Here is a 24,532-nt window from a genome sequence, read left to right on the forward strand (position 1 = left end):
AAAGAATTCAGTGATCATCCACTTAAGTTGTCTCCTGTGGTCTTCCTGTGCATTCCTTCTTTTTAAGAATGTAACAAATGGTTGATTTGGCCCCTCCTAAAGTTTCTGCCATCTGTCTGATAGGATTTGTTTTGTTTTTTTTCAGCATAATGATGGCACCATTCATTTGCATCGACACCTCTTTGGACCGCATATTGAGAGTTCCCTCGAACAGCTACCAAATGCAAATTCAACACTTGGAATCAACTCCAGACCTTTTGTCCGCTTAATTTGTCATGAAATAACGAGGGAAGATTATGAAAATTGCGTCACTGTCCAAATACTTACGTACCTAACTGTATATCACAGCGGTCTTTGTATAAAACGTGCAAAAAGCAGCAGTATTGTCTGCAGCAGCTGACCTTACTGTGACACCAATGTGAGCTCTATGCATTATTTCTGCAAGAAAGGCTGCAGCGTATATGCAGCACTGTACAGCGTGTGCAGTATACAAGGAGAGGAAAGTGAAGAGTTTGAGAAAAGGCAGTATGTGAGGGATTACTGCATATACAGTATACTAGGTGAGCAAAATGTGCTTGTATCCACATTAAATCCTCTATCCCCCCTTCCACCGCACACCTCTCCCCTCTTTCCTGCATCTCTCCCTCCCTGCCTGTCTCCTCCCCCTCCCCTCCTTCCTCCCTCCTTTCTCTCTCTCTCTCCCTCTATAGTTGTTCTACCGTGTGACAGAGGAGAGGGCTCGCCAGGCGGAGCTGTACTTGGTGGGCATGGTGTGCTACTACGGCAAGCACTACTCCACCTTCTTCTTCCAGACCAAGATACGCAAGTGGATGTACTTCGACGACGCCCACGTCAAAGAGGTGAGACCCAGTTTGGAGTCTGCGTGCTGCAACACGGGGAGGGTGCACTGTACAGTATCTGCTGCATCTCCAGTTGTGCCTGTGAGAGTATGAACAACTGGAACTATGATGTATGTTAGTTCAAGTGCTGCACGGTCAGTTCTTTGTTTAAGGTTTAATCCCTGTCTGTTTAAATGTTAGTGCAGGTTTCAGTGCTAAAAGTGGTCTTGTTGTGTTACTTCATATTTGAGCATGAGTTATGTGTGTCTTTGTGTGTGTGTGTGTGTGTGTGTGTGTGTGTGTGTGTGTGTGTGTGTGTGTGTGTGTGTGTGTGTGTGTTCCCTTGCTGCACCTCCAGATCGGCCCTAAGTGGAAGGACGTGGTGTCTCGCTGTATCAAAGGCCACTACCAGCCCCTGCTCCTGCTCTACGCTGACCCCCGTGGGACGCCGGTGATACTGCAGGAGAGCCCCAACCCCTGTACCAGCTCCAACCCGCAGCTGGAGCTCCAGCACTGCAGCAGCAAGGCTGGTTACGACAGCGAAGACTCTGGTACAGCAAAGATGATACACTCTGCTACAGATCAGATCAGATCACGTTGTGTTTATCATCCGGGGGCATGCAAGGTTACAGCTTTAAAGCTTTGACCTTCAACCCTCTAATCCAACCTCTGCTTCTGTATGCTGCAGTGACTGAACTTATTTTCCTGTGTTTGACTGTAAACATATAGAGATGCAGGATTAAATAAAAGGTCATCTCCCTTTCTGTCGTTCTCTCTCAGGTCGGGAGCCGTCCATATCCAGCGATACTCGTACCGACTCTTCAACAGACAGCTCGAGTCACCGTGCCTCTCGCAGCCGATCTCTCCATCAGTCCACGGTCAGCCACCTCTCCAGCGAATCCCAGACCACAGTGGTCTGTAATTACGACATCGGCACACCACCGCACGTCGCTGACGGCAGAGGTAACGCTGAAGTCCCGAAGCAAAGTTGTCTATACTCACAAAGCGCAGCTGCGCTTTCAGTCAGGACGCTTTGGAAGCTCCAAGCACCTTCAAATACACAAGTGACCACAGTGTTCTCAGACAGTAAGGGAAAGTGCTAACCTCAGTTTAAGTAAAGCAAACAAAGGTCAGTTTTCAAATTTCAGTGGAAATGAAGTGAGTTCTCTGTCACCGTGCTTCATCACTGCAGACTCTTCAGGATATGTGCCTCGTTGGTGGTTATTCTCACATTTACTTGCAATGCTGCTTACATAAATTCCCCCTGTGGGATAAATAAAAATGTTTGTGGATTCCCTTTCTCTTCCTTTCACCTCCTCTTTTCCCGTGATCAGAGTCAGCGGTGGAGGGTCCTCCTCGCCCTCCCTCTCCTCCCCTGCAGGAGTACAAGGAGACGGCCGTCTTCCTCCTCTCCTCCCGCCGGCCTCTCACCTCCTCCTCCTCCTCCTCTCGTCCCCTGTCCTCCTCCTCTTCGTCAGGAGTAGGGGGCTGTGAGGGTGGGGTAGGGGGCCCCCACTGGGAGGATGAAAGCACCAGCAGTGAGAGCAAGTCCAGGTACTGCACCACTGACACACATGGCCTTCACATTCAAACCATGCAAACGTACATTACTAGATTGTTAATACTGATACGTCATCACTGTTGTAGCTATTTTAAGATACTTTATGTACACTTAGTTTAGTACAGTGGTTCTCATCATAGAGGTTGGGCTCCCTCCAAGGGGTCACAAGATAAATCTGAGGGGCTGTGAGATGATTAATAAGAGAGGAAACAAGAAAAAATAAAGTTCCACTACACAAATCTCTAGTTTTTCTGCAGACGGTTTTATAATTGTTGCTTTTTTGTGAAATATTGGATAATTTTACTACAATTTTACAAGAAGATTAGAGTAGCATAAAATGCATATACTCAAGTAAAGCTCAGTACTTGGGTGAATTTACTTGTTACTTAAGAAACGTTACTCACCACCACTGGTATTTGCACAGGATCATTAGCCATGCTGCCATTTATAACTTAAATAAAGGGCAAATAAAACAAAGCTTTAAGGGTTAAGAGTAGCTAATTACAAGTGGGCTCATTAATGGAGCCTCATGTAAGTTAAGGCAGTCCAATGATATATGACCACAACCACAATATCTAACACTAAGCAGCCCATATAATTATTTGGCACCGTCTCTGCAGTAGCTGCATATAAGCACTGCATCTTTGCTGCTACACCACTGCCTGTTTCCAGCAATTTAACGGCCTTCACCTACACAGCCTCTGCCTGGATTAGCATTTAGATTGTGAATCCAAATGTGAATTTTGAATTTTTATTCGAAATACGTCTTCATGTTCATCAAATGTTTTGTATTTCAGTTTGTGTCCTCCCATATTTTTCCCTGAGCATTACATGGGTCGTGTCACCCCGCCAAAGTAAAAAGTGTATTATTGTTGCAATAAATGGTTCTAGCTGTAGGTGAGCGTCCTGACTGAACTGTAAAATGGTAATTTTGTGGGTCATATATTTTTACTTTTTTCATCACCTTATAAAATGAGTATTAAACTTTCTTTTAAGAAGATTTACTTATACATTTGCACCTTTTTGCGCTCTAGTTCCTCTGGAGGCCGCTACAGGCCAACCTGGAGGCCCAGGAGAGAGGCCCTGAACATCGACAGCATCTTCACACGCCAGCGAGGCTCCTCTCTGGGCTACAACAGCCTGCCTGGTCCCTCTCTCCCTCCGGAGCCCCAGGACTCCCTTCCCTTGGCGGGACCTGCCCCATCCACGCAGCCAGGGCTCCAGGAGGTGGAAGGGAGGGAGATAGCGGAGTCGGAGGCAGGGTTTGGGCTGGTCGGGCAGCCCAGGTCTCTGGGCAGCGGGCGGACGATGGGTCCCCCTGCCCCTCCACCTCTGAGAGGGGTGGAGCACCAGCCACGTCTGATTCAGAGGATGGAGAGTGGCTACGAGAGCAGTGAGAGGAACAGCAGCAGCCCCGACAGGTACAAACTCACAAATAACAATTACTGTCTCTTCCTCTCTTTCTCTGTTGTTCATCATCTTTTCCTCTCCCAGTTTCTTTATTGCTTTTGTTTTTCCATTCAATTTCATTCTGTCAGCATCAAATACAAATGTGACATTAACAACAAATGGTCCAACAGTAGTGGATCACAATAACAAATCAATCAATGAGCACATTCATCTGTCTGTATTGTCTGCATTTTCAACATTTTTCCCATTTTGTCTCCGTCTCTCTGTTTTCTTTTTCTTTCCCTGCATAGGGAGGTGGGGCAACAGAAACGGGTGCTGATGTCGGGGCCTTCATGGCGTTCGGTGCCCAAGTCAAAGAGCAGCAGTGCCATCCTACAGGAGCTGCCCTCACCCAGCTGGGTTAGCGGCACCAACACAGGTGTGTGTTTGCGCATGTATTTGCACGTATCTAGTGTAATTTACGTTTGATTTGATTGATTCACACATCATTCTTCGCCTCCTGTGTGTGTCTGTGCGTGTTCAGGCTCAGGGCGCAGTGAGCTGGACGAGCTGCAGGAGGAGGTGGCGAGGAGAGCCCGACTGCAGGAGCAGCAGAAGCGGAGGGAGGCCGAGCGGGAGGCAGCCATGGGATTCAACCCCAAACCCAGCAAATTCATGGACCTGGACCAGCTCCAACACCAGGGTAAGGATGAAAAGAAAAACAGAGGGTAGGAGCGGGCAGTGGAGGAGAAGGAAGAGAGGTATGGGAGTATAGATGTTTTAGGGGAGAGCAAAACAAAAAGCAGCATCACGTCTCTAGTGGTATCTAGCCATGAAGATAGTTTTTAGAAATTACTCCGGATGAAAATTGTTCGCTACGAGTTCCAAACTTCACTATCTGCATAGCTAGTTACTACAAGTGAGAAGTGAGAGTATATGTTTTCTTTTGTAAAGTTTTGTGAACCGACCCTTTAAGAAGAATGTCAAAAGTTACAACTGCATTTAAAGCTGCACGGGGCAACATTGTATGTTTAAACCCCACAGAGTGAAGAGCCATCTCTGACTTGTTAGATCATTTTGGATTTCAATCGCAGTATTGACTTCCACCGAAATGAAACCAATGCAAATGGAATTTCAATTGAAGGGATGTGAGGCTGTTTTTTTTTCTTTTTTTTTTCCTCTTGTGTTATTTCGTGATGAAGGGTTTTTTTTCCTGTTAAAATCTTGCCTGGTGCAGCTTTAAGGTCACATTATCACCTGCTGTCTAGTTTAGCAGTGACAGTGACTTGTATGTCCGTGCTTCTGTCTGACCTCCTCTTTGTCCTCATTCCCATCTGTTCGTCTGTCTCTCCATCTGTCTCCCTCCATCGGTAATTTTTATTTGTCTATTAGTTCAGTGTGTGCTACTCTAACTCATTCTGTAAATATTGTTTTTTTTGTGTCATCTGTGAGTGTTTATGTCAGAATAAGTGTGTGTGTGTGTGTGTGTGTGTGTGTGTGTGTGTGTGTGTGTGTGTGTGTGTGTGTGCGTGTGTGCGCGCGCGTGTGTGTGTGTGTCTGTGTCTAACAGTTCCAGCTGAGGTGGAAACTCTCTCATTCCCATTTAAAATCAAAGTCCCAGTCCAAGTTAAGAGCTCTGATGTCCTGGTCAAATTCTAGGGAGTTTACAATGTGTGTGTGTTTCTTAATTCACAAAAAGATTCTGAGTGTGTATGAGCGCTCTTACATGTTTTTTTCTTTATATACAGTGTGCGCATTGGAGTATGCTTGTGTTACTTTGTGTTCATATTTATTAAATTACATACATATAAATAGTCATGTACCTGTTATGTGCAGTGTATCTTCATGTGTGCGTGAGGTTGTGTGTTCCAGAGCCGTAGACTTGCAACTTGGACCCAAGTCACACTTAGAGGAGCACGCAATTTTACACGCCAAAGTCAATCTACGAGTAACTGGGAACACTGAGACTGTAATGTCTGCTTTTACTCTGGAGGGGTTTTGTCAGTTTCTGGCGCAATTATTCATCTTACATCATCTGGGGGAATGGAGTTCTGAAAAATTCAGGCGTATACCAGGAAGGGAGGGTCTAAAAAAAGATGTACGGCGGCGCTTTATGGGAAGTGTAGGATCCAGTGTTTTTGGAGCTTGGCTCATACTAGGGACCAAAAGTTAGGATATCTCAGCCTTTGCATCAGTTTTGCACATTCTTTTTCATTCTTTTTTATTCCACATTATCTGCGGATGGCAGTGTTGGTGTGTCGATTGACTACGTTGGTCCAGACTGAAATATCTCAGCAACTATTGCATGGATTGCCGTGAAATTTGGTACAGACGTTCATGGTTCCCGGGTGATGGATCCTAATGACTTTGGTGATCCTCTGACTTTTCCCCTAGCGCCATCATCAGGTCATAGTCTTAAGTTGTCCAGTGCTTCGGTGTATCCACAAATACCTTCAGAAATAATGACACTCCCATCAACCTCAGATGTTCTCTGTGTTTAGTGCTAATTTATCAAATGGTAGCATGCTAACATATTAAATTAAGATAGTTACCACTATACCTGATAATAATCAGCATGTTAGCATGCTGACATTAGCATTTAGCTCAAAGCCACAGCTTTGCCTATGCCTCACAGACCGTAGCCTTGTTTAGTCTGGCACTCGCAAGTCCCCCAACTTTATGGATTTGCAGTACTAAATCACTCAAGTCATGATTACGACTTGAGACTCGGACTTGATTTTTGTGAGAGTTGACTTACTTTATACTTAAAGACAAAACATTCAAAGTCTCAAAAAAAAGCAATAAAAAACTGCATCTTCATGGTGTTTAATTACAAATGCACTTAAAGGGATCTTAGCTGCACTACTGACATTCACTGTTAACGCTGTCTGATTTTAATGGTCAGCATTCAGACACAAGACATGCACCTTGACTTGCAATTTTCAAACTGGTGACTTGGCTTGGACGAGACTTGAATTGAGTTGAGACTCTTGAGACGGACTCGACACTTGGCTTGAAAGACAGCTCTGGTGTGTTCACAACATGTTTGTCCACATTTCTGCATACGTGTCTGTGTGTGTATTTTCATGTATATTTGGTCTATGCATCCACAAATTTTAATTTTTTGTGTGTGTGTGTTTCTATATTCGTTAGATATGTGTGTTTGCGTGTGTCTGTGTGAGACAGAGCCATGTATGAACTGCAGGAGTGCAAGTTTTCCCCTGCAGCTCAGGAGTAACTAAATTTATATCAGGGGTTATTATGTTGTGTCCTGTCTGCCCTTCTGTGTGTGTCTTCAGCGTGTTCAGCCTCATGTACCTGAGGCTGAACATACTGAAGACACATACTCAACCTTGATGAAGTGAAAGGACGCCTTGCATATGAACAGATGGCATCACTATCAGTGCGATTACATAACAGAATTTGGGTTCCCACATCCGTAGCGCTTGTTTCAGGCGGACTCCGGACAATCTGCCTCAGAGTTTTAGAGGACGTTACAGCCAACAACAACAACAACAACAACAGAGCTGCCATCAGCCCTCCTTTATTCTGTCTCTATCAATCAAAAGTATGCAAAATAAAGTCAAGGTGGGTGGTGGCTGCTCTTTTGTTGTCCTTTTTCTGCATCTTCGTATAACAAACTAGCAACATTCAGGGTACGTTCAGGAGGCTACGCACTACAGAAAGCTCTCTCTGAAAACAAACCTTTTGATCTTACCCTTCTTTTCCCCCGTCTGGTGTCTGTAGCTTAATGAACGTAGCCTCAACTTTGCTCCTCACTTTTCTAATGTTGACGTTTTGACTTACTAACTAGAGCACAACTTTACATATTGATGCCTTTACAATAGAGTTGCGAAGTAGGAAGAGTTGTTGGGTATTGAAGTATTTTTCCCCATTTTAAAGTCTTCCTACTTCAATGGTTTCTTCTAGTGATGTTATAGTGATTGTCTCCTCTGAGACGACGTAACTTTTGCTGAACAGCAGCCGTTGTAGCAGCACAAGCGGAAATGACTGGATAATGCTGGTTAAGCATACTGCAACGGCACAGTGGCACAAGTAGAGGAGAGTCACAAACTCAGAGAAGTGACTCAGTAATGCCTGTTATACAGAATTTTATGTTTGCTAACATTTGCCAACATCCACTAATGGTCCTACCAAACCAATTTAAGCTTTAGTGGCAAAACACTAGAGTGTATTGAACAGAGGAAGGGTACATTTTATTTTTAGAATTGTAATTGAATAAATGTGCTATTTCATCTTTAGAGCTACGTATATTTGTCAGTTTTAATTATTTCAGCTTTGTTCCTGAGAAATAATCTTTTTTCAATCAGTTTGGTATGGCGGACGGCCAGAATACTACGATACCCGCGAGCCTCGGAGCAGCAGCAAATTTGAAATTCTCTTTTGTTGTAATTGGGAACAAAATGACATGCCATAAATGTACCCAACACTGACCCAGAATCTGAACGTGAACTGAATACTTCATCAGGTTTCTAAAAGTGTCATTTTTGGCTGTAGCTCACTGGTACCAGCACACATAGTTGAATTGTAAGGTCTGTGATCGCATGTTTCTTGGTGTAGTGCTCCTTGGGAGTCGTAGTTGACTTCCCACCAGACGTTGCTGTGTACACATGCTTTTGCTTTTGACATTTTTTTCAAAAAACCATATATTTCTAACATACATGCTAATATTTTGTATTTATGGTCTAACCAATTCAAAGAACCTCTCTAACTGTCAGTAACCTAACATTGTCAATGCAAAAAGTAAAAGACACCCGAAATAAATCTTCCTTCTTTGCAACTCTACACTTGTATAAGATACACACACATTGACTTACAGTAGAGGAGCGTAATGCATGCCAGCCCCGTCATAACCACTCCTTCTGCTCTGCTTCTCTTTTCCTCTGTCTCTGTTTACATCACTTGTTCTTTCATCCTTATATTTTATCTCTGTCCTAATCTTTGACTCTCATTCCTTCTCGTATTCTTCTTTGTTGTTTCCTTTCCTTTTCCGTTCCCATACTCTTTCCTTCTCTGCCACTCTGTCGTTATATCTTTCTGTCTTTTCTCCTTTTTATCTCCCACTCTGTTGTTAACATCTTCAGCTGTGCTCAGACCCCTGCATGAGGCTAACGCTCATAGCGGATTGGCTGTAGCTGCGTGCATGAGGAGCACTGGGGGCCCAGTCAAACGCAGGCAGGAACAGGAAACGGAACGGGAGACGGGAAGCGCCCGTCCACAGGGGCCTCACAGGTACCACCACTGTCCCCCTTTATGTGTCCGCAACGGTGCCTGTCTCAGTATTACCTCAGACCCCCTTCCTCCCTCCCTCCCTCACTCCCTCACTTTGTGTGTATCCTCAGCTCAAGCTGACCTCAAACCCACCTCAGGACGCCTCTGTGTGTGTCTTCTGGGTGCTGGCTGTCTGAAAACACCTCAACACCCTCATTTGTGTTTCTTCAGCTCTGGCTGCCCAAAATCCTAGAATCCCCAGTTTCTGTAACCCCTAGCACTGCACTCTTGTCATCCTGCTGTATGTGTGTACCTGTGTCTGAATGTGTGCGTGTGTTCTCAAACACAAACACTTGACTATATACAGTAACCTCTTACCCCCCTTTGTGTTTGTGTGTTTGTTGCAGTGCAGTTAAAACCTGCTTTGCTGGGCTCTGTGTTGCCATTGAGGATAAAAAGAGGGAGACCGAGTGGCGCTCCGCTTTTCTGTGCTTCACCGCTTCCCTTCACTGTTGTTGTGCTGCTCTTTGTAGCTGTGTGCTGCCAAGGCTTCCCTGTGCTCTTTGTGTGCTGCTGATCTGTCCCTCTGTGCGCTGCAAAGCTGCAGCCCGTCACCGTGTTTCTGTCCTGTGTGCTGCCGTGCGATTGCAGTCACAGATCCCGTGCTGCGGTTTGTTCTTGCTCTTTGCTGCTGTGTTTGTGTGTTATAGTAAGTCAGTCTGTTTCCCTCCTGATGTGTTAGCTTTGTGTGTGTGTGTGTGTGTGTGTGTGTGTGTGTGTGTGAGTAGGGGAAAGTGAATTTCAGCAGTGGAGTTTTTGTACAAGAAGTGCTGATTGGAAAAAATGTCAAAATGTCAAATTTAATATTTAAGAGTGAGGCTGCACATGTAGAATGTGAGATAATACACTCAAAACATTTCGTATAGTTTAATAATGATAATAACTATATTTGTGAGCAACTATAACAGGGTCCAAGCACCCCACAGATTTTGGAACCAAAGCCTCACTGATACTGGAGGCGATTAATGGATTCATCAATCATCAATCATCAGAACATTTTTATACTTGATTAATTGTTTAAGTTGTCAATCTCTCGAAAAATTGCAAACATTCCCTAGTTCAAGCCTCTCAGTTTTGAAGGTCTGCCTCTTGGTCTTATGCGATAGTAAACGGAACATGTTCTGGGTTTTGGACAAAACAGCCAATCTGAAGATGTCAACTTGGGCTTTAGGAAATTGTGAAAGGCATTTTTCACTATTTTCTGGCATTTTACACACCGAACAAATTAATCAAAATAATGAAGACAATGCATAGATCAAAGTGACATAGAAAATAAATAAAATAAAAATCAGAGACAAATCTCATTTAAAAAAGGCTAATTTAAAATATTATAGTTTCAAATTCTAGAGTCGACGGGTCTTGATTGCAAAGGTCTGATCTCCTCTGGTTTTTAGTTTTGAGCTTGTAACTACAAACAAAGACTTCTCTGAGCATCTCAGGTTAAACCCAGGCTCATATGGAGTTAACGAGTCAGAGATAGAGTCAGGAGCTAATCCCACGCATGCCTTGAAGGTGGTCACTCGAATCTTAAAATCTAATCTGAAACATCCTCCTATTAGAGCTCATTGGAGGTGCTGACTTTGGCGTGTTAATGTTGGGTTTCGTCCCTGTTTCGTTAGAACTATGTTTAAACTGAAGCAAAATTTGTTAGGAATGGATAAACTGTAAATCCAAACTGTTAACAGCAGGACTGAAGGGAAGGAGGAGGTGAAGCCCAGCGCTCAGCCTCTTTTATTATCTTCCTCCTCTCCTCTATTGATCAACACAAGCCTCTGATTTATAGCTCATTGCTGCAAAGCCTGCTGGGTAATTACTGAGGCTGAAAAGAGACGGGAGAGTTAAAGTGGGGGATGGGGGTTGGCTCTCACGTAGACATGTACAGGTCTGCGCACACTTACATCCAAATAGACACACAAATTTACAGACTTGCTGTTCACACACACACACACACACACTAGTTTACTACGCACTGATAGAGTGAAGAATATGTACGATGTCTCTACAGAGAGGATCCACTAATGTTCAACATATATCATGTCCTCCACATATCAATGTATGTAAATCAATAAAGTAATATAGTGGCCCGGTGCAACTGAATTACTCCATACCGTAGAAGTCACATTTATTTTCAGTGTTGATATACTGCACCAGTGCTCGGTGCAGCAGAGGTTAGAGGGTAGATTGCTGATCTGAAAATTAGATTAAAGTCAAATCTGTGGTTGTTTGAGCCTGAAATGCTCAGAAAGTTAGGTTTGTGATCTGTCCGTCATTGGAGCTGAGCTTGTGCCTGACTCATAAACAGCATGGCTGTGAAATCCCATGCACAAAGCGACGCTTGCACAAGGCTGCATCAGCGTGTGTTTGTAGCTGTTTGTTCTGTATGTAAGTGAGCTTGTGTGGGCGTGTGTTTGTACGTGTGTGTGTCTGCTTGTTTATCCTGCTATGCTGTTGTGACCTTCCCTCTATGCAGTAACTCACCTGACGTCAGAGCAGTTCTGTTTTTTGTTGTTGTTGTTTTTTTTTTTTTTCATTTGTTTTCGTGCTGCTGGCTGACTGACGCCCTCCCTCTCCTGTGTCCTTCAGTGAACAGCCTGGCCCGGTCCAAGTACTGCTGACGCCCAATCAGGAGGAGGAAGAGGACCAGGCAACGCCCAACCAGGACGCTGCTCTGGGCCTGGACCCGCCCCCTCCACCCTATCGGCCCGCTCCCCCTCGACCCCCACTCACCCTCAGCATCGCTCACCCTTGTGCCCCTTCCAGCCGAGGGAAAGAGGAGGAGGAGGGCAGATGCGTGGGGAGGAGAGGGGAGGAAGGCGAGGATGGGAGGGAGGGGACGGGGGTGAGGCTGTGTGAGTTGCTGCAGGCAGGGGGGGTGAGTGTCAGACCTCTGGGGAAGCACTTAGCCATCTCTCTGCCCTCACTTCCTCTGCGTCTCTGGGATACACAAACCACACACACCGCACACTCCGCACACCTTGAACCCACACACACACACCCTCCCCCTCCGCCCTCTGCTCCTCCCCCGTCTTCCCCTCTGGAGGCTTCTGGGCAAAGGAAACCTCTCACGCCTCTCTGGCAGCCCCCCCGGCCCCATTCCCCCAACGGCGCCGCTCAGCATTGGCCGAGGCACGGAGCCGCCTCCGACAGCAGCACACGTCACTGGTCCTCCTGGAGTTTGGACCGTCCTGACGCCGTGGTGACGCCTTACAACACACCCCCAGACTGCTGTGTTCCCATCAGGCCGCAGACATCCAGCCAGAACTACAGCTACAGTTGCCAGTCCTCTCCAGGGCACTGCAGCTCCCAGCATGCCCCAGAGCAACACAGTGATCCCTGCTGTGACCGCGAAGAGGCTGAGTTGTCTGAGCTTGACTCCCTTTACCAGGCCAGTCTGCAGGCCGGAAAGTCAGGTACACCCACACACACACATACACAAAAACCAAAAAACTAGCGAAATGTTTAGATTTACTGAAATGTATTCTGACCACATACATGAACAATTGAGGTGCATAATTTAGATATGAATCCCTAAAGAATGTATAGAGAGCTGAAATGATCAGAAAATTTATCAACAGCAATTTTGATTTTCGATTAATTGTGTAGTTCTTGGTTTTCAGATATGCTTTTCCAATTTTTTTACACTGTTAATAGAGAATATGTTTGGATTTATGATTGTGTAACAAATGACACAATCAATTTATAGACAACACTCTTAGCAGCTCAGGGAAATTAGTGATTTTTTTTTTTTTTTTTTTTTTTTTACAATTTTTGCAGATTTTATGGACTTAATGATTAATCGATTAATTAAAAAAAAGAAAGATTAACTGATAATGAAAATAATCATTAGTTGCAGTCCTATCGTACTGTATAGTCAAGTTTGCTGTTAATGCTATAAACAGAAATTCAAAATAATGCACAGTCTTTACATTATTAAGTTGGACTTCTACTTGAGACAATGACATAAATGTACAAAGTTACATGTGTAAAATGTCTTGTATTTAAAACCATGTTTTGTGGATGATCACTGTTCTTTTACTATTGGAAACAAACTAAGAACCTTAGCTGTGTCCCAATTCCATACTACTGAACATACTAATTCTAAGCAGATTTTGAGTATGTAGTGTGTTTGTTCTGTAAACGTGAAGAAAATTATACTTCAGTCAGTGTGCATACTAAAAAAACGTTTTGTGATTGTGCTGTTTTTTGAAAAAACCTTTTTCCTGTCTCTGTATTTGGTGGTGGTATTCTAAAGTTGCTGTTTCAGGGGCAAGTATGGTATCATTTCCTTTTAGTATAAAACAGTGTATAATATATACTGTATACAATCTATATGTAGTATGGAGTTGGGACACAGCATAGAGTATTTTTGCAGACAGGTTGTTGCGGCTAATTCGGGGAAGCTGCTGCTTTTTCGGGTTTTTATATGGATGTACTACATTTTGATGTTTTTTTGCCAAGCTGTACTTGAAGAGGCTGTGCTGTCACATTACTTTACTAACTCACAGAACTTTGTATTAAATTCTAGCCAAAATCCAAAGTTCCCTGCAGATTAATTACAGGGAAATGTTTACATATTGATGCACAAGACACAGAGAATTTTTAATTTTGCTGGAATGGTGCAACCATTAAAAAATGGCATCTTGTGTTTGAACAGTTTACTCCATAAGTGTGATAAATTGCTTCAGTGAAGGGCTGGAACAGAAGTATATTGAAAATATAAATTATGTTGTCAAATTGTGTGACAAAATGGTTTATCTTTTAAGCTACTAAATGGTGAATTTAAGAACAACACAGGGAATATCCATCAGATGGCACATGTTGTGTTTTGCAGAGCACGCTTGGTCCATCTTCTGACATGCTGTGTGTGTTTTCAGGCTGCAGCCCATCAGAGAGACTCATATCCAGGGTGGGAGGGCAGGCTCGCTCTAAGACCCCCAACGCAGACATGGAGAGGAGTGTGTTCGGGGCGGACTGCACCAGCACCCCCACCTACCTCAACAAGGTAAACACCTACGCAGTCTTTCATACAGAGTGCCATCACATGTTCACTCATCATCATTTGCGTCCGTGTTCCCGCGCCTGACAGACGTTTTCTCCCTCCGCAGCCAACGATGTTGCGGGATCTGCGTTTTGGGGTGGAGCCTAACGATGGGGAAAGTCTGAGGCAAATCGGACGCAGCCTGAGCGGCACAGTAGTGACCCCGCGCCGCAGCCGCCTGACTGCAACCCGCAGCTTTGTGAGTGTGACTTCCTCAGCTCTGATGCCTCCTTGTGGCCGTGCTATTAAACTACATCTCTCTGATTTTCCGCCGTGGCTCCTTACGCTTTGCTTTTCTGTGTGCTCTTCTTCCCCGCTTCTTGTCCTGTCTCTTCCTTTTGTCTTTGTCTTTGCTTTTTTGATTTCCTATATGTCCTCCTGCTCTTTGCTTCTCTTCCGTCTCTTTCCTCTATCTCTCTCAAAGGTGAAGCAGGCTGATGTCAGTGCCTCTCCTTGCTTACTTCCTCTCTTCTGAGTCCCTGTTGCTATTCCACCACTATCATCTCCTCCATCCTACTCATCACCAACACCTTCCCATCACCACCTCCCTCCACTGCTTCACAGGTAAACACTGCGCTGAGCTCGTATGACGGTACACTTGTAATCTTTAAAGGAAATTACCGGTCATCTGCTTAAGACCGGGAACAGTATACTTACTGGATTTCCTTGATTGAGCTACTTTGTGTGGCAGATGAGTATGTTCAGAGCACTTTTGAAATCAGGTCAGAATAGCAAAGTAAAAGTGTTTTCCTGGTATTGTATTAATTTTCTGGCAAAGCAGACTCATCTGGAACAAAAGTAGGCTAAGCCCCTATTTGCACATAGCTATATATCCTGGGGATGTGCACTGATTTGTAATAACTGTGACGGTCAAAGGTGATTTTCATCCCAGTGCGAATCTGTCATGTGTCAAACTTATTTAAAATATCCAGCAGAAATCACCTATAATTTGTACCCTAAGAGCAACCAGATGCTACAGGGGAGATATCTTAACAGCGTAAATAGAAATTATACAAAGATATCATTTCAGATTTTGAAAATGTGAAAATGTGACCTAACTTTAGAAAATAAATCTTCCATTCCTCTTTAAGGTCGTAACTTGATCAAGACAGAAGTTGTGGAATAAGTGTCAGTTCAAACAGAGCAACCAACAGAATCAGAGCAAATGCACTTGTATTTCCAACCACTGAACATTTATTCTGTGCCAAAAGGACACAGAAAACCTGCCGGGCTGCCTGGTTTAAGGTCACTCTTTTGTGGAACTTAAAAGGTAGAGAATAGTCTGACAAGCAGAGGTGTAAGCTCGGGTTTTTTCACTTCTTCACTGTCAGAGTGCAAAAATCACATCTCACTGCATGAACTGAGGCTAATGCACATCGATCCGATGTATTTCTTCACGATGTCATATGCCGATATTCTCTCTTGTAGAGAAAATATTAAATATACACATTATTAGTAATGATTCCATAATTTTGCCCGGGTTGACAGTTGAAGAAGAACTGGCCCTAACCCGCATGAAGTAACCGCAGGTATGAAGAAAAAGTTAAAATTTGAGAATCACTGAACATGTCGGCTCTCTTCAGCTGTCTCAGAGGATACACTGACAACAGTAATATTTTGCTCAGAAAAGATATGTATATAACATTATATACATACATATAACATGCATATATAATATCTCAAACTGAAACTCTTTATGTGGCGCTCTTCTACGTGTGAACCATGCTTGCATGGACGTTTATGGGGCAAGGTGCCTGAGACGTTGGCACCTAAATAATAAGCAGCTATTACAAATACAAAACAGCAAGGAGACACACTGAGACTGTAAATTTGTCAGATTTAATTTTAGTTTGTTTTGGATCTGAGGTGAATCCAAATGAAACAGGTCACACACCTCCCCAAATGTTTTAGGCTATCTTGCCTTCATCAAGGGAGTATGTTTACCTACGTTCACTACGGTATGCTGAAAACTGCAGTGCCCAGTTATGACGGGGTGTTTAAAGTATCTTAGTATTCTATAGTATGGTTTCGTGCATGTAAACATCATGTCATGGTCTCAGAAACCTGAATAGACTAGCTGTAGTACTCAGACAGAAAGCAGGAAACTGTGGCATGTAAACACCTGATCCAGGTTTCTGGATTATTCACTGAACTCAAGACACAGCTCCAGACAGGTGCTCAGTAACCAAGATACTGTTATGATTGTGTATACAGGAAGATTAATGACCAGGTGTCTAATGTTTCATGGAAAGGACTTATCCTGAAATGGATTAAAACCAAAGATGGTAATATGAATGTAAACCCACTCAGAGTGGTATGAGATTGTTTCTGGTTTCTTTATACAGTTCATCAAATATGCAAATGAATAGAGAAATATAAATTACCATAAATACAAATTGTACAAATCATCACAGCCATCATTTATAATAAATACAATATCTAATCTTTATCAATTAATGGGTAAAAACATTGATTCCTCCTTCCTCCTTTAATGAACTTTTTCTTTCATCATTGAAAAATAGGCCAAAGGTAGTAAAGTATTTCTGCGAACATGTTGCTGCAGTTGATTCAGGGAAGGTACTGCTTTTTGCTTTTTACCACTTCTATACTTCACTTACTTTTTGCATAGAGCCCCCTGTTCCGGTGTGCAAAAAGGTGTGCTTTCCCATCACTTTGGCAACTCCCAGAGCTTTGCATTAAATATTAGCCAAATTCCAAGGTTCCCGAAGAGGAATGGGAGGGAAAATGTCTATAAATTGATGCACGAGACATGGAGAATTTTTAATCAGTGAATTTAACTGAAATAGTGCAGGCACAAAAATCATTTCAAGCGTTATTTAGAGCATCAGTTTGTTTTTGGACCTGCACTCTTTAAATCTCAATCTTCAAAACACATCTGTGAACGTGTGTGCATAGCAAAAAAATGATTTCTAAATGAATGAGCAGTTTACCGCAACACATCTTTACTTTAATGAAATCCATATTTATAGTCCACTTCAACTCTATTTCCTTGTTCAACACTACAACTTAACTCAAAATAACTGAATATAAGGTGCGCCTTTATGTCAATCTGATCTCATTCTGTCCCGTCTCTTCTGTTCAGGAGCTGTCGGGTGGTGCAGGGAGTTTCTGGCTGTGTCTGACGGGTGTCAAGCTGTCTTCTGATCAGAGTGCTGCTCTGCTTCACTAATGTCTCACCGCGTCCACCACAGGGGGCAGCAGCGCCGGGGTCCTCGATGGGCCTCGCCTTGACGGACCTGGAATTGGCTCAGGAGGATCAAACTCAACTCCTATCCTGTTATTTCTCCTTCTCCCTCAAACGACATGCACACGCAAACACATGCACGCACACATGCACATCTGCACTGACGTAGAACCTCCCTCAGCGCCTGCAGCACCCTGCTTAGCCCCTCCTTGCCTTCCTCCTTCCCTCCCCTCCTTTAACCTACTATTCTGTCTATGCAGTCACTCTGACCCCCAACTACAACCTCAACCTTCCCCCCTACTTCCCTGGGACTGTTGTTTCTTGTCTCCCCCTGGGTTTTCAGGGGTTTCCCTGTGCAGTCAGCCTGGCGAGCATGCCGCTTTCAGTGGTGGTGTCAGTTTGGCGCTGGTGGCTCACTGGCCGCGTCGGACTGGGTTCTAAGCTCTCGGCTAAGACTCGCCCTCCACCCCACAGGACCCTCAGCTCAGGGGGAGGCTCATACCAAGTAGCCACGCCTCTTCCTCTTTCTTCACGGGCATTTCCTGTTGGACGCACACGTAGTCGAACTGGGTCTGTTTCAGATGGACAGCCATATTTTTTCTCAGTTTGTTTTAGGGTTTGTTTGTTTTTTTCCTTCCTGTGTGCGCGCACAGTAAAACCCGCCCGAGACCGAACTCTCTAATAACTAAAAGTCGTGTACAGAAAAACTCACATATGAAACCTATATGTTAATTAATAAGACCTTATGGAATGTTGATAATGATAATTAACGAATATTGATAAACTTAAAGTGGTACTTCCTCATGTCTGCATTTCAAATACGAGTGGAGTGCACTTCACAAGTGTCTAGCTGGAGTTTCCGCCCCCAAACCGCTCGCTGACCTAATGACAGCTCTCCCGTTTCTACCGGGAGATTAAACAAGAAAAGCGCTTCCTTTTTCTCTGCTTCTTTCCTCTCCTTTCTTTCCTTTCTTGCTCTCTTTTATTCTCGCTTGCTTTCTTTCTTCCACGCAGGAAACAGTAGCACCATAAATAGGCCAGCAGGGGGGGGAAGTCGAGAAGGAGCGAGAGAATGTAGATTAGGAAACCCTTCTCATAGGCTTTATCAATGAAAATAGAGGCGACTCAAGTGCGCTTTGCAAGGTTATTTGGCAGAAGTGCACTTTTCGAAGGCTATTGGACCGAGAAGCGGGTGGAGAGAAGTCGATGGCGTTTGTTTTTACTTAAAGGCCTCAGGTGAACTTCAGTGGCACTTATGAATTCACACTTTTATTATTATTTCTCCCAATCACTGAAACTGGTTTCGAGACCTCAGATGTGAATAGAAAAACGCTCCTCTTCAGCCTGAGACAGTGACGTGTCTAATATGAACATGCTTTATATGATATATATGTATTAGAGGTATATTTTCAGCCAGTGAGCTATCTTCTTCAGAGATGTCAACCATTCCTCAGTTGTATGAACAGTTATTATAGAGCAATGAACAGTTATAACTTAATTCACTCCCCCTTTACTGAGTAGCATTCTGACATGTGTAGAGTACATTTATAACATGCTTTATTCTATTAAATATCATATTGAAAAAACACGGTCCTTATTAGGCAACTGGCCAATGTGAAGTTCTTCAAGAATTTACCGATGTTTATTGATCGTGGTAACTAAACCAAAGGTTGGCACTTAACTCAGAGAGCATATATAACATTGCTGTTTTTGTTTTTCATTTAGGTTAAGAGTTTGTTGTTGTTTGTTTGTTTGTTCGTTTGTTTTCAGTTCTGGATGTGGGAGAATGTAGCCAATTGTAGCGCATGAGTCCGCTATGCAAATCAACCTTCCCTCACGATCCGTTATCAGAGACGGTCAGGAGGCAGACACACCCACCCACGGGCGCTCTCATGGACTCTAGCAGAGACATGGGGAGGAGGAAGAGAATCTCATGTTTAATGCTGCTGGTGAACTTTGTTGTTCTGCATCTACTCCTATGTTTCAACCAATGGATTGCAAAAAGAGAGCAACAAGGAGGGAGAGAGCGAGATGGCGAAAGAGAAGGAGCAAATGAATGTAAACTAAAGGATGAAAGTGTGTGTTTACGAATGACGTGACGGTGAGAGACAGAGAGGGGTGGAGAGTGATGAGTTAAGTACTGAAGATGGTTTATTGTTTGTGGGTGTGTGCAGACTATGTGTGTCAGTTCTGGGTTGGTGTTGCTCGGGGAAAGAGGGAACCTGTATTTTTGCAATAAAGTTATTACCAATGCACTCCCACAGGGGGCGTAACCACCGTAACATGTCTTTGTCGTCATTTGCTTGTGGAAAGATCAGGGGAAAAGACGCACAACTTTCACTCAAACATAGATTCTGTACCTGAAATGTTTAAACAGCAGGAAAACTAAATCCACTAGAAATAGTTTCTCAGTTTTTCTCATATATTTGCTCCTAACCAAAAAGATTATTTGAATATATATTATATATATTGTATATATTTGGAAATGCAGTTGAAATTAATTCAAAAACTGGTCAGAGTGGTGCACCGTGCTGAATGAACAACACACTATCAGACTTGAAAATTTGTATTCATCACAGGGGTGAAAATATGTAAAGATTCTGCAGAGTATGGTGCCAGAAAAAGGCCTTTGGTTACCACAATCAAAATGATTTATTTAGGATAACTCAGACTTAGCCCGTCAGTGTTGACTCTACATGGAGGAGATATATTTTGGACTTAGGGAATGAAACAAGAGCAAATAGTAAAGTGAAATATTCACTTGTCTTACAGACATTTAGTTTGTGGTCTTACTTCAGCCTCCTGTAAAGTGCAGTGCAAGACCGTAACACCCATAACCCTTTTTTAACAGGCAAAATAAAATCTGTACACTGTAAATCATAAACAGTGGTAATAGAAAAGATATTGCTGGCTAAAGATATTGCTGGCGAAAAGTTCTTCATTGGACATGAAGAACTTTGTCTGCTCCTGTCAGAGCCGCCTAGTATCAGAGTCAGCACAAAGACAACAGGTAAGGCTGCACCCAGAGACTTTCTTATAATACACGGATAAGGGGGCAGGGACTTCATGTGACACTAGCGTTCATCGTGGTTTGTTTTTTTCTCATTATTACGAAGAAACAACCGGGACTTTGTTTAACATGTTTTAAAGACACACAGCAAGTCTTCAGGACTTCAGGTCAGAAGAACTCATGATTCTGAAGTGGTCTGATAATAAAAACTAGGAATTTTAAGATTTGAGATTTTAGGATTTAAGATTGATTTAAGTTAAAATGAATAAACTTAGATTTTTACAATACGTTAATAAAAACAGAGTAGAATGAGTAGCGTGTGATCTTTAAGGTGTAATGCCTGAAGCATATTACTGTGTAATATCTGGACTAATATAATTTTATTTATTCTAATATTTTGGGACATACATAGCTCATAGAAAATTTTTTCATTGCAGCACACTTGTTCCTGCAGCTGTTGTGGCTTCCATCTGACGTTTGCATTGTCCTGGAGAACCCAAATCTTCACAGGTCAAATCATTTACCTTCCCATCTCAATAAAGAAAATATTCAACATGGACAAAAAAGCTAAAAAAATATTTAAAAATCCAAAAATGCTACAAAATGTTTTGGCTCTGCATAGCACTTCTAAGTGTAATCGCTCAAGATGTATTTTGCTGTGTGGAAAATATGGTAATATGGCTATGCTGTCTAAAACCATACTTACCCATAACTGCCATCAGGCAAGTCTGCAGTTTGTCCCTTTACCACTAGATGTAAGCAGTAATACAGTAATCCTGCCACTTTCATTCACACAGCACATTCAGTCACTCCCACTCATTCACAGAGGTATTGACACGCTGCCATCACTGACAGACAAACACACTCACAAAAACATACTCACTCTTTGCACTAACCCAAACAGCCTTTTGTTGACAATTTTTTTTTCTTTTGAGGTAACAATTAAAAGTTTGGCAGAGTTCCTGCTGAGGAAACAGGATGAATAAAAACTCAGAAATCCCTGAAGAGCAGAGTAAAAGGTGATGAATCAATAGCCATTACATTTCAAATACACTCTCTGGTATAGGGAGTGTACATTTATGGGTTCTTTTAAATGTGTATGTGCTTGTGTGTGTGTGTGTGTGTGTGTTTATGTTTGTCTTGTTATCCTTTAGAGAACATGTGACCTGAATTTGGCATTAGGATGTCATTGTTAAGTGCAGGCAGTTTTACTCTTTTTCGCTCTTCACCTTTTCGAAAGCTAGAGTGAACGTCAAGAATGAAATTAAAAATCTACTTCTCTTTCTTTCATTCTAAAATAATGGCTAATAATCTGCCAAATGTAGTTGGTTGGCAGTAGCTGGTGATGAGCAGACTGAAAAATGGAAAAAAGTTGGCTAACATGCAGTATTTTAATATCTGCTAAGAAGAAACTTCTAACTTGATATCAGAGTGAGCAGTTTGCAGTAAGATTATTAAAATAAAAGCTTGTTTTGGAACATGAGACAATGGTGTAGGCATTTAGCTAAAATGGACATACTGTACATTACTTATGATGTAATTAAATGGAGCACTTGTTACAGTAGCCTAATTATGTCGCTTGTGGAGGGGGCAAATGCCAAGCTCACTGAAAATAACATAGCACTGAATTGAAATGACCTTATGACAGTTTTTCTTTTAGTCATCATGGTTGTGAAATAATTTGTAAATGTCATATCTAAGCCCTGTCTTTTAATTGACCAAACAGCTGTTGCAATAGCTTTAAAGAGCAAAAACTACATTCATTTTTGTAGCCCCCCTCCCGCTCGCATCTTTGTCACCTTTTTCACCCCTGATGAGTTTGCATTCCTGCGTTACAAAGGCATCTCTAATTAGAGACAGAATAGTGAGTGGGATCATTTCTTAATGAATGATACGTTGCCAAGAGAAGTAGACATCTCTCTTAATAATGCCATCAGCATTTGTCAAGCAACGATATGAAGATATGAACATGCAAAACACGCAAACATGTAGATGTAGGAAAACAGAAACAGAAAAAAATAGTTCAAAAGCAATGCCGTGATGGACATGCACCTTGGACCAGCATTTGTCAGTGTAGTATAGATAAATGAATCGTATAAGCGTGAGACAAAAACAAAATTCAGAGTCTACAACCATGCTAGCAGCTCTGTGAGGGTAGACTTAGATACAGCGGTGCTTTGCGCTAAATGCTAATATCAGGATGCAAACAAGCTCACAATGACAATGCTGATGTGTAAGCAGGTACAGTAGGTTTACCATGCTCACCATCTTAAATTAGTAAACACAAAGTAGAGCTGAGGTTAAGGGGGATGTCATGGGTTTTGCACGTACTTTGTCACCTGATGATGGTGATAGAAGTTAAGGGATCGCCAAAGTTATTATAATTCATCCTGTAGGGAACACGAATGTCTGTGCCAAATTTCACAACATTCCATCCAATAGTTGCTGAGATATTTCACACAAACCAATAGATAGACGCACAGACATTTTTCATCCTGAGAACCATGATGCGTGTGATTAAAAACAAATGGACAGGAAATGTCAAACATTGAAAAGGAATGAACTCAGCAGGCTAAATGGGCTCAACTTCAAATTTGACACATTTCCTCAGGCCAATGTTTACTTGAGGAAATGTGTCAGAAGTGAAGTTGAGCTTATTTAGCCTGCTGATTGATAGTCTGCAAGTGGTGGTGAAATGAATTGGGTAAACAGAATAAATTGAGATGGTGCAGCCAACAAAGAAAACAACACAGATGATTCACTTTAGGAGTACAAGGATTTTTTTTCAAGGCTTAGGTTGCCAGGAAGGAGAACCCACCAAAATTGGAGGAAACTGAAGTACCAAAAGTTCAATCTTCAAGAAACATCACTGCCGGCCGGATGATATTGGAGTTGTTAAGAAGATTGATGAGCCCACTGAATGAAAAAATGCAAATAATGTAGGACCAAAGCCAACAGGCAGTCTCAGAATTTGTCTTCATCCACAAAATCTAAATACAGCAATAAAATGAGAACACTATCAGCTTCCAACTGTGGATGAAATCACATGTAATTAGCATAATAATTACCTCTCAATGATAAAAAACTACAGGAAATTATATAACTTAAGACACAATATGGCAAAAGATGGCCTGAAAAGGGACCAGACAAGGTGGAGATTAAGCATATTCCAAGTCCTGAGTGCAGAAATACCTCGAAATGTACTGTGGAAACTTAATTCCCAACCTGTCTGAACATACAACACTCCTCCAATAGCTCAGACAGGAAGCTATGATCTGGCAGTATGTGAAAACATTGCTCACTATAGCACCTGTCCTGAAATACTATGACGTCAAACTACCTGTGAAGTTTTCAGCCGACGCGTCTAAGAGTGGATTGGGGCAGTCCACCTACAGGCAAGGAAAGATGTGAGCAGTGGGTGAAACAGCACAAACTGAAAAAATAATAAGAGAGAATAAGAGAGATTTAGGTTTTTCAGTGGAAAATATATTGAATCTTATAAACCACTAGATAAATACATTTTCTTATAAAGACACTCAGCCAAGGTTACTGCTGAAAATTCAAAATATCATATTTACTAAAAAGCAAATTTTGGACATCTCAGTCTCAGCATTCGAAACGCCACTCTACCTTGCCAAACTTTGCTTAACTTTCATCAGTTTAAGCTTTACTTTTTCACGCTTGGCACAACATCCATCAGCTTCAGCTGCACTTTATCAGCTTCAGCTTTACTTCGTCACTCTCAGCTGTCCTCTATTATCTTTAGCTGTGGCTCGTCAACAACTATACTTTTTTTGGACCAGATTTTATTCATGTAAAGCCTTTGCAAAGCATCAGAAGAAGATTGATTTTTAGTTCTTGGCTCTGAGCAGCTGTCAGGCAACCAGTAGAGACTCCAGGAAGTTACTGTGCCAGGCCATTGTCCATTTTCCATTTTCGTATGGATTAAATAAACAAAGCATAACTGGTTAATTAGTGAGTTTCAGAGTTGCTGATATGTGGATTTTGCAACCGTAGAGGCAGGCTAACATTAGCTTTTTCCCCGTTTCCAGTCTTTGTGCTAAGTTAAGTTGGTCTGATGCTAGCTGTAGCTTCATATTGAACGGAGTCGAGTTCGGTTCAGCAGTTTTTGTGTAATCCTGCTGACAATCAAACAAACAAAGAAAACAAACAAACAAACAAAAAAACATCAGTGAAA

The 24,532-nt window shown here is 42.5% G+C and overlaps 2 protein-coding genes across 3 annotated transcripts in view; both read left to right on the forward strand.

Moving 5' to 3' along the window:
• The window catches only part of usp54b (ubiquitin specific peptidase 54b), a 55,848-nt gene extending 36,254 nt beyond the window's left edge, over positions 1-19,594 (forward strand). The window contains exons 9-16 of one of the 2 annotated variants that reach the window (XM_040135841.1): positions 711-860; positions 1,198-1,390; positions 1,620-1,802; positions 2,174-2,393; positions 3,435-3,821; positions 4,101-4,228; positions 4,334-4,492; positions 19,095-19,594. In XM_040135841.1, the coding sequence (XP_039991775.1) occupies positions 711-860; positions 1,198-1,390; positions 1,620-1,802; positions 2,174-2,393; positions 3,435-3,821; positions 4,101-4,228; positions 4,334-4,492; positions 19,095-19,126 (1,452 nt within the window). In that variant the 3' untranslated portion in view covers positions 19,127-19,594. Of the gene's footprint in view, positions 1-710; positions 861-1,197; positions 1,391-1,619; positions 1,803-2,173; positions 2,394-3,434; positions 3,822-4,100; positions 4,229-4,333; positions 4,493-11,664; positions 11,788-19,094 lie in introns of those variants that run through there. The other variant, XM_040135840.1, reaches the window with a different exon arrangement.
• LOC120794193 (B-cell CLL/lymphoma 6 member B protein-like) lies at positions 11,891-17,324 on the forward strand (the record flags this gene model as incomplete). The annotated part of the gene is made up of 5 exons (XM_040134988.1): positions 11,891-12,491; positions 13,956-14,083; positions 14,187-14,318; positions 14,544-14,683; positions 17,223-17,324. Coding segments are annotated over 4 exons (912 nt in total), but the record flags the coding sequence as incomplete, so codon positions are not given.
• Positions 19,595-24,532: the final 4,938 nt, after the last annotated feature.

Source organism: Xiphias gladius, chromosome 9 (assembly GCF_016859285.1).
Source record: "Xiphias gladius isolate SHS-SW01 ecotype Sanya breed wild chromosome 9, ASM1685928v1, whole genome shotgun sequence".
Classification (NCBI taxonomy): Eukaryota; Metazoa; Chordata; class Actinopteri; order Istiophoriformes; family Xiphiidae; genus Xiphias; species Xiphias gladius.